The sequence below is a fragment of the Phacochoerus africanus genome, chromosome 1 (genome assembly GCF_016906955.1).
Source record: "Phacochoerus africanus isolate WHEZ1 chromosome 1, ROS_Pafr_v1, whole genome shotgun sequence".
Taxonomy (NCBI): Eukaryota; Metazoa; Chordata; class Mammalia; order Artiodactyla; family Suidae; genus Phacochoerus; species Phacochoerus africanus.
In genome coordinates, this window is record NC_062544.1 from 214110275 (window position 1) to 214121273 (window position 10999).

General features: G+C 41.3%; 1 protein-coding gene across 1 annotated transcript; it reads left to right on the forward strand.

Moving 5' to 3' along the window:
* The first annotated feature begins 2156 nt into the window (after positions 1-2156).
* Positions 2157-6331, forward strand: TM4SF19 (transmembrane 4 L six family member 19). Its single transcript, XM_047789748.1, has 4 exons — positions 2157-2403; positions 3062-3139; positions 5642-5811; positions 6058-6331. Exons 1-4 carry the CDS (start codon positions 2203-2205, stop codon positions 6236-6238), a joined length of 630 nt encoding a protein of 209 aa, XP_047645704.1. The 5' UTR covers positions 2157-2202; the 3' UTR covers positions 6239-6331.
* Positions 6332-10999: the final 4668 nt, after the last annotated feature.

Here is a 10999-nt window from a genome sequence, read left to right on the forward strand (position 1 = left end):
CAGTCTGTTCCTGTGATCTGTGTGTCTGTATACACCACTACTTCACTGTCTTGATTACTGTAACTTTATAATGTCTTAAAATCACATGATGTAAGTGCTCCAGTTTTGTTCTTCTTTTTCAAATTGTTTTGGCTAATCAAGCTTCTTCGCGTTTCCATATACATTTAGATTCAGTTTGTCAATTTTTGCAACAAAACCCTACTAGGAGTTTGACTGAGGTTGCGTTGAATCCGTGCAATTTAGAGAGAATCGACAATTTAGAGATAATTGACATGTTAATAATACTGTCTTTTGATCCATGAACCCGATATATTTCTCCATTTATTGAGCTCTTTAATTTTTCTTAGCGCTGTTTCATAATTTTTAGTGTATGGCTCTTGCACAGATTTTGTTACATTTATCCATAAGTATTTCCTATTTTTTTTTTTTTTTTCGTTTTAGGGCCGAACCCGTGGCGGACCGAAGTTCCCTGGCTAGGGGTCCAATCAGAGCTGCAGCCACCAGCCTATGTCACAACCACAGCAATGCCAGGTCCAAGCCACATCCACAACCTACACCACAGCTTTCAGCAAGGCTGGATCCTTAACCCACTGAGCGAGTCCAGGGATTAAATCTGCATCCTTGTGGATATTATTTTTTAGAGCTGCACCAGCGGCATATGAAGGTTCCCAGGCTAGGGGTCGAATCTGAGCTACAGCTGCCGAGCCTACGCCACAGCCACAGCAACCCAGGATCCGAGCCTCGTCTGTGGCCTACACCACAGCTCATGGCAAAGCTAAATCCTTAACCCACGGAATGAGACCTGGGATTGAACCCGCAACCTCATCGTTCCTAGTTGGATTCGTTTCAGCTGCGCCACAATGGGAACACCACTGGTCAGGTTCTTAACTCACTGAGCCACAACAGTAACTCCTGTTTTTTAATTTTATAATTTATCATTGCTTGTATATAAAAATACAATAGAATTTTTGCATATTTAATTTGTTATTCAGTAACCTTGTAGGGAACTCAGCTACTAGTTCCACAAAATTTTTAATAGATTCCTTACAATTGTCTATACAGAAAATCATGGTACCTGTGAATAATGACTTTCCTATTTCTTTCTTTCATATCTCTGGCTTTCACTGCTTTTTATTTTCTTATTGCCCTGGATAGGACCTCCTGAACAATGTTGAATGGAAGTGGTGACAGTGGACATTTTTAAAATGACATCTTTTACTTGTTTTTACTTATTTTTAGAGATTTCCCCAATTTTGTTTTTTATGAAAATATAGTTGATTTACAATGTTGTGCCAATTTCTGCTGTACAGCCAAGTGACTCAGTTATATATATATGTGTGTGTATTTATATATATACACACATATTCTGTACTAAAATATACACATATTCTTTTTAGAATTTTCTTTTCCATCATGGTTTATCCCAGTGGATTGGATATAGGTCTCTCTGCTATACAGTAGGACCTTATTTTTTACATTCTAAATACAATAGTTTGCATCTACTAACCCCAAACTCCCAGTCCATCTCACTCCCTAAACCCCCTCCCCCTTGGCAACCACAAGTTGTTCTCTATGTAAAATGACATTTTTTAAAAACAAGTAGATGACACCTTTAGAATATTGTTTTTCTGGAATTCCCGTCATGGCGCAGTGGAAATGAATCCGACTAGGAACCATGAGGTTGCTAGTTCAATCCCTGGCCTCGTCCAGTGGGTTAAGGATCCAGCATTGCAGTGATCTGTGGTGCAGGTCACAGAGGCGGCTCAAATCTGGCATTGCTGTGGCTGTGGTGTAGGCTGGCAGCTGTAGCTCCGATTTAACCCTAGCCTGGGAACCTCCATATGCAGTGAGCGTGGCCCTAAAAAAAGTTTGTTTTTCTGTACAAAATAGAGGTAATCACTGGCTGTCATATAGGTACAAGCAAATTATAATGGGGTAAGGAGTGTGAGGGAGCGGGGTGAGAAGGAGAGAGAGAAAGGGAGAGAGAGTATGGGTTGGCAGTAAATGGAACAATTAAATTCTATCCATTGGGAAATATTTATGAGTTTTAAATCAAGTTCCTTGGCTTTTCTCCATCTGACCCTGGGAGGTGATATGTCTGTGGTTTATTTCCCCTACCCCACCTTATCCCTAGGAGTCCTCCTAGCCCCCCACATCCCCCAGTAGCAGAGCTACCATGACCCTCCTTCCATTGGTTTCAGGATGCCATCCTCTCCCTGTGTGATGGCATGCTCACGGACCTGCTCCCGCATCCTGGGGCTGAGCCTGGGGGCTACAGCCCTGTTTGCTGCTGCAACCAACATAGCGCTCCTCTTTCCTAACTGGGATGTGACCTACCTGCTAAGGGGCCTCATTGGGAGGCAAGCCATGCTGGGCTCTGGACTCTGGGGAGGTGGCCTCATGGTAAGTGTCCCTGGGTTGGAACTCCCAACATGCACTCTGCTAGGGGTAGAACAGTGAGATGAGAGGGAAGAGTGTTTTGATTCCTTGAAAAAAGTTTGAACTAACAAACTGATGGTGGATCTATAGCAACTCCAAGGAATAGAATACTCTAGGAAGACTGGTCAAAGATTTCTGAATTTTGGAGTAGGCAGGCTGGGTATGAATGTTGCTATCTGTCACATCAGGCTAGTCATGCAAAATTGGGTCCTGACAAAGCCAAATCCTCTGGGAAAGATAGCATAATTAAGTCCATGTGAGATGTCCACACTATTTTAACAGCCATAGGTGGCAGCCAGTCAGTCTCTTCTAAACACTCTTTTTTTTTTTTTTTTGTCTTTTTGCTATTTCTTGGGCCGCTCCCATGGCACATGGAGGTTCCCAGGCTAGGGGTCGAACTGGAGCTGTAGCCACCAGCCTACGCCAGAGCCACAGCAACTCAGGATCCGAGCCACGTCTGCAACCTACACCACAGCTCACGGCAACGCCAGATCCTTAACCCACTGAGCAAGGCCAGGGATCGAACCCGCAACCTCATGGTTCCTAGTCGGATTCATTCACCACTGCGCCATGACGGGAACTCCTTCTAAACACTCTTAAACACTCTTCCTTCTTCTCCCAGGTACTCACAGCAGCTATCCTCATCTCCTTGATGGGCTGGAGACATGGCTGCTTCAGTAAGAGTGGGCCTTGCCAAAGCGTAAGCACCAAGCACCTGATTCTACTCTGCCCTTTTCTTCCCCCTCCCTCTTTCTTTCGTCTGCACCCATAGCATATGGAGATTCCTGGCCCAGGAATTGAACCTACATCACAGGAGCAACCCAAGCCACAGCAGGATCCTTAACCTGCTAAGCCACTGTTTGTTCTTTTTTTTTTTTTTTTTTTAAGGACTGCACCCGAGGCTTATGGAAGTTCCCAGGTTAGGGGTCAAATTGGAGCTACAGCTGCCAGCTCACACCTCAGCTACAGCAACGTCAGATCCAAACTTCGACTGCGACCTACACCACTGCAACACCGGATCCTTAACCCACTAAGCGAGGCCAGGGATGGAACCCAGAGTCTCATGGTTCCTAGTCAGATTCATTTCCGCTGAGCCACGAGGGGAACTCCCCACCCGGGTAGTTCTGATTCCACTCTTCTAATATCTAAAATCTCCCCCACGTTCTATTACTTTGGAGGTGGAGTGATAAAGAGCCAATTTTAGTCTTAGGATTTGAGGTCAGGTCCTGATGGTACCCTTCAGTAACCCTAAACTCTTGGGCAAGTTCTCAGGTCTTTGTGTAAAATAGGAGTTAACAGGATCAAGTCCAGGGAATAAGTGCTTAGTGAACCATAAATGTCTACACACATGTGAGGAACGATTCTTATTAGTTTTAGCCTATTGAACAATATGGACATGAGTTATGTACATTGTAGTCATGTGTCATTGATAGAAAAATGTCCTGGCTATTTTGCTTATTTTTCTTAGAGCTGGAAAGTTCTCCAGAGATCATCTCATGACTAGATTCTAGTCTAGTTTTTTCATTTTACAGATATTGAAACTGAGGCCCAGAATAAGTTCATACTCTATTAATTACAGTAGTATCTATATATATTTGAAAAATACCAGAACATAAATGTATAAGCTATATTGCTCATTCTGTCTCAGACACATGAATTTGTGGGCTTCTTACAGAAACTCTGCAGCCCGCTTATATATCTGCAGCCCACGTGATTCAGAATTATATGTTAAAGAATTCAAATATAAACACCCACACATTTTACTCACTTTTCTCAGTCACAGCTGGTTTTCCCCTAGGCAAGTGGTTTTCAGACATAAATGTGTTCACAGAATCCCTGCGGGGTTTGTTAAAACACAGAGTGCTGGGTTCCACCCTGCAGAATTTCTGACTCATAGGTCTGGGCTGGAACAGGATGGGGAGGGAGGGAAATTTGCATCTCTAACAAGTTTCCAGGAGATGTGATGTTGCTGAGGCAGGGACCACATTTTGAGAACCATTATCCTAGGTTTACATCAGATTCATTTATCTTGAGTCTTTTAACTTAGAGCCCAAACTCTTGTGGCACAGGGGGTTAAGGATCCGGTGTTGTCACTGCAGCAGCTTGAATCACTGCTGTAGTGTGGGTTCAAACCCTGGCCCAGGAATTTTCATATGCCGTGGGTACAGCCAAAAAACAGAAACCTTATTTCTCACCTTTCTGTGGCCCCTCCCAGGTTCTAAACCAGCTTGACATCAGTGGGAAAATGACTCTGTGTCAGCCTACTGGTTAAAGATTCAGCACTGTCACTGCTGTGGCTCTAGTTCAACCCCTGACCCAGGAATTTCCACATGCCACGGGCAGGGCCAGAAAAAAAAAAAAAGATAAAATAATGTGTGCTTTGGGAAGGAGGAAAAGAAAATCTAGTATCCTGAGAAAGAAACCAATTTGGAAGTTAGAACCCTGCCAAGGAAATGAATATATCACTGTTTTTTGGGAGGGAAATGAGTGGTACATAGACTACAAAAAAGTATGACAGAACTGTAGTCATTTCAGAGTTGACTGTTCTTTCTTTCCTTCCTTCCTTCCTTCCTTTTGAAAAAAAAATACAGCTTTCCCTTAAAACGGTCAGAAGGGGCTTAGAATAACCAATCTGACCCTTGAAGCAGGAGGCTGAATGACTGCAGTCTGAGTGTAAAAGTTTTTATTATTTTATTTTATTTTTTGTCTTTTCTAGGGCTGTACCACAGCATATGGAGGCTCCCAGGCTAGGGGTCCAATTGGAACTGTAGCCGCCTATGTACACCACAGCCACAGCAACACCGAATCCTTAACCCACTGAGCAAGGCCAGGGATCAAACCCTCAACCTCATGGTTCCTAGTTGGATTCAATAACCACCGAGTCACGATGGGAACTCCTGAGTGTAAAAGTTTTTGATGCCAGACTAGGAGCCTGCTGAATCAGGCTGAACCCGCTGCCAGATCCAGGTGCCAGTGTTTCCTTTTCTCCATTCCTTCTCTCCCACCCCTTCCTGGCTCCACCCAGGGACCACTCATCAGCCAACCCTACCTTGGGTATGCTTTAAAGGAGGTGCTGTGAGTAGGATTATCCATGTCTGGGGAAAGCCTGAGCACCAGAGACGTTAGACTTGTTAAGAGTGCCCCACAGGTCACCTGGTCACGGCCCCATCTCAGGCTTGCTGATTCTTCTCTCCTTCTGCAGATGCTTACTGCTCTGTTGTCAAGTGGCCTGGCTTTGTTTGGAGCCTTGATTTGCTTTATCACTTCTGGAGTAGCCCTGAAAGATGGTCCTTTTTGCATGTTCCACGTCTCATCCTTCAATCAGACCCAGACTTGGAAATATGGTTACCCATTCAAAGACCTGCATAACAGGTAAATGGAAAGATTTGTAGTATCTTCAGAGAGAGAAAGACACACAGATGGACTACGAATTCTTTTTGATCATGCATTCTAGCATCTCGCTTCTCTGTTGCCCAGAAAATTGGAAATGCAATGATAGTCGCCCTCAAAACTCTAGTCCTACGTCCTGAGCTAAGAGAGAACACAGGTTTCTATTGAGGCTGCTGGGGCTTATCTTACTTATTCCTCAACCTCTGGTCTCCTTATTTTTGGGGATAGGAATTATTTGTATGACCATTCCCTTTGGAACTCTGTCTGCCTGGAGCCTTCTAAAGCTGTCATTTGGCATGTGGGCTTCTTCTCCGTCCTTCTGTGCATCAGCCTCCTCCAGATCCTCCTGGTGACCATTCATTTCATCAACAGCCTCCTGGGCTTTTTCTGCAGCCTCTGTGAGAAGTGACAGGTAATCCTCTCTCATAACATGAATGTTTTCATCATAAGATGCCTTGAATCATTTCTGCAAGAGTGGGTGTGGATTATAAACAAATTTCCCTTTTAGGTAGTCATGTAATAATAGCAATAATAATTCCTTGCACATATGTTAAATGACGCATTGCATTTTTTTTTTTTTTTTTGCTTTTTAGGGCCGTACCCATGGCATATGGAGAGTCCCAGGCTAGGGGTTGAATGGGAGCTATAGCCACTGGCCTACACCGCAGCCACAGTCACACCAGATCTGAGCTGCGTCTGCAACCTACACCACAGCTCACGGCAACGCCAGATGGTTAACCAACTGAGTGAGTCCAGGAATTGAACCCACAACCTCATGCTTCCTGGTCGGGTTTGTTTCCACTGTGCCACAACGGGAACTCCATATACAATGCATTTTAAATTACATTGTAAACTGCAATGTACTATATTAAGAAGAAATAATTAAATCATTATTATTGGGTAGAAATTTATAGTCCATAAAATATCCTACAGCCATGATCTCATTTCAGCCTCTGAACAGCCCCATAAAACTGGCCACATATTACAGATGAAGTTGAGGCTCCTAGAGGAAAATGGATGTACTGCCCAACAGTACTTAGCTAGGTTTAGGTAAAGTCAGTACTTGAGCACCTACCTTTTAAATGTGATTTCACTAGATTAATGGACTGAATTGTGTCCCCCCAAATTCATAGGTTGAATCCTAGTCCTCAATGTGACTTTGGAGATAGGACCTTTAAGAAGCTAATTAAGGTTAAATGGGTCATGAGGGTGGGACTCTAATCCAGGAAGAATGGTATCCTTATAAGAAGAGGATGAGACAATAAACATGGAAAGATGTTTAACATCACTAATCATTGGGGAAATGCCAATCCAAACCATAATAAGATGTCATCATCTCGTCAGAATGGCCAGTAGCAAAAAGGCAAATGGTGAGGATTTGGAGAAAAAGGAATTCTTACGCCCTGTTCGGGTGGGAATGTAAACTGATGCAACCACTACAGCAAACAGTATGGAGTTTCCTCAAAATATTAAAAAAGAACTTGGAGTTCTCATGTGGCCCAGTGGGTTAAGGATCTGGTGTTGTCACTGCAGTGGTTTGGGTCTCTGTTGTGGCACAGGTTGGATCCCTGGCCTGGGAATTTCCATATGCTGTGGGTGCAGCCAAAAAAAAATTTTTTTAAAGGACTGCCACATGATCCAGCGATTCTATTTCTATTCTATTTCAAGGTATTTGTCTGAAGCAAACAAAAACACTAATTCAAAAAGATATCTGACAAATAAATGCTGGAGAGGTTGTGGAGAAAAGGGACCCTCCTACACTGTTGGTGGGAATATTAAATTGGTGCAACCACCATGGAAAACAGTATGGAGGTACCTCAGAAAACTAAATATAGAACAACCCATGTGATCCAGCAATCTCACTTCCAGGCATATATCCGAACTAAACTTTTATTCAAAAAGATATATGCACCCCTATATTCATTGCAGCACTATTCGCAATCGCCAAGACATGGAAACAACTTAAATGTCCATCGACAGATGAATGGATTAAGAAGATGTGGTGTATATATGCAATGGAATACTACTCAGCCATAAAAAAGACCAAAATAATGCCATTTGCAGCAATATGGATGGAATTAGAGATTCTCATAGTAAGTGAAGTAAGTCAGAAAGAGAAGGACAAATACCATATGCTATCACTTATATGTGGAATCTAAAATATGGCACAAATGAACCTATCTACAGAACAGAAACAAACTCATGGACTTGGAGAATAGACTTGTGGTTGCCAAGGGGGAGAGGGAGAGAGTGGGACACACTGGGAGTCTGCGATTAGTAGATGCAAACTATTGTATTTGGACTGGATAAGCAATGAGGTCCTGCTATATAGCACAGGGAATTATATCCAATCACTTGTGATGGAACATGATGAAAGTTAATATGAGAAAAAGAATGTATTTATATGTATACATATATATGTAACTGGGTCACTTTGCTGTACAGCAGAAATTGCAAAACATTGTAAATACACTATAATAAAACATTAAAAATAAATATATAAAACGTAAAAAAAGATATCTGCATCCTTATGTTTGTTGCATTATTTTCAATAGCCAAGACACAGAAACAACATAAGTGTCCATCAATGGGTGAATGAATGGACAAAAAATATATCACATACACACACAATAGAATACTTTTCAGCCATAAAAAAATGAAATCTTGCCATTTGTGACAACATGGATGGACTTAGAGCATATTACACTAAGTGAAACAAGTCAGACAGAGAAAGCCAAATATCATATGGTCTCGCTTGTGGAATTTAAAACAACAATAATAACAACAAAACCAAGCTCATAGTGCAGTGAACAGACTAGTAGTTGCCAGAGCTGGGGGTGGGTGAGAGAAATGGGTGAAGGAAGTCAAAAGGTACAAGATAAATAAGTTATAAAATATTTAAGTCCTGGGGATGAGATGTACAACATGGTGACTATAGTTAATAATAATACTGTACTGCATATTTAAAGTTGCTAAGAGAGTAAATCTTTAAAGTCCTTATCACATGAAAAAAAATTTTTTTTGTAACTAATCTTTGGTGCTGGAGGTTACATAGACTTATTGTGATCATTTTGTAATATAGACAAATATCAAACCATTATATTTATACATCTGAAATAAATATGATGTTATATGTCAATTTTATTTACTTATTTATGCTGTTTACGGCTGCACCTGCGGTGTATGGAAGTTGCCAGGCTAGGGGGTCAAATCGGAGCTGCAGCTGCCGGCCTACGCCACAGCCGGATCTGTGACCTACCATGCAGCTTTCGAGAATGCTGGATCCTTAACCCACTGAGCAGGGCCAGAAATTGAACCTACACCCTCAATGGTACTAGTCAGGTTCGTAATCCGCTGAGCCACGAGGGGAACTTCTGTTAATTTTATTTATTTATTTATTTATTTATTGCTTTTTAGGGCCACATCCACAGCATATGGGGGTTCCCAGGCTAGGGGTCGAATTGGAGCTGTAGCTGCCAGCCTATGCCACAGCCACAGCAATGCAGGAGCCTTAATCCACTGGGCAAGGTTAGGGATCGAACCTGTGTCCCCACGGATGCTAGTGAGATTCGTTAACCGCTGAGCCACGATGGGAACTCCTCAATTATATTTAAAAATGACAATTTAGGGTGTATTTCCAGAATAAAAGCATGATTAAATTTTTCATGAAATTTATTCACCTGTATTAATAGATTTAAGGCGGAAAAATCCTAATGATTTTCTTCATAAATGCTGAAAAGGATTTGATAAAATTTAACATGCATTCTTAATAAAACTCCTAAGAAAATGAAAAAATATGGGTCCTTCCTTATCATAATACAATATATCTCAAAAGTCAGCATTATGCTTTTTTTGGTGGGGGGGTGCTGCATATTCAGTGGCATATGGAGTTTCCCAGTCTGGGGTCAAGCTGGAGCCGCAGCTGCTGGCCTACATCACAGCCACAGCAACCCGAGATCTGAGCCCTGTCTGCCATCTACACCAGAGGTCATGGCAATGCTGGATCTTTAGCCCACCAAGTGAGGCCAGGGATCAAACCCACATCCTCATGGATACTAGTTGGGTTCCTAATCCATTGAGACACAATAGGAACACCATGCATCATGTTTAATGAAGGAATACTGGCAGTAATCTCATTAAACTCACAAATAAGGTGACAACACTCACCATCATCATTATCACTTATTATTGTTCTTGAGATAATATCCCAAGCAAGTAATCAAAAGGAAATTACAGATATAAAATAAGAAAGAAGGTAAAGTTATCATTATATTTGGACAATGAGATTTCACATCTAGAGAACTGAAATAAATTATATTACAAACAATAAGAGAGTTCCATATGATGTCTGGGTACAAAATAAAAATTTGGAATCAAAATCTTCATATAAATAAACAAGAAGCAGTTAACAGATAAGGAGATGGGAAAGTCTCATTTACATTAGAAACCAAAAATCAAAATAACCTAGTTACAAACATAAAAAAATCATAAAATACTTATTGAAGAAACATTTAAAATATTACTGAAAGACAAAAAATAAACTTGAACAAATATAAAGGCATACCATGAACTTTAATAGGAAGACAATGTCATAAAATGTGAATGCCCTTAAGCTAATCTATAAATTTAACATGCTGAATAAAATCACCATTGAGATTTGGTGGAAGAGGATATGGAATTAGATAAGCTGGTTCTAAAGTTCAGTTGAAAAATGAACAAAATAGGACAACCAAGAAATTTCTGGAGAAGGTGGCAATGAGGTGGGACTAACTCTACTAGATATTAAATATGAACATAAAACTATAATAATTAAAACAGTATGGTACATTAAATGGACAGACAAATTTATGGGTCAGCCTAGGGAGCCCAGAGATAGAACTAAATATTTGTGAGAATTCAGAATATGCTAAGAGATGTGAGAAAAAAAAGAAATGGATGAAATACCAGATCTCTCTCTCCATGGGAGCACAGAGGAAAAGGCCACGTGAGGTCACAGCCAGAAGGTAGCCATCTGCAGGCCAATGAGAGAGGCCTCAGTAGAAACCAAAGTTGTTGACACCTTGATCTTGAATTTCCAGCCTCCAGTAAATAAATTTATGTTGTTTAAACCACCCAACACCCAAAGTGTTGTGGTACTTTGTTATGGCAGCCCAAGCTGACTAATCCACCA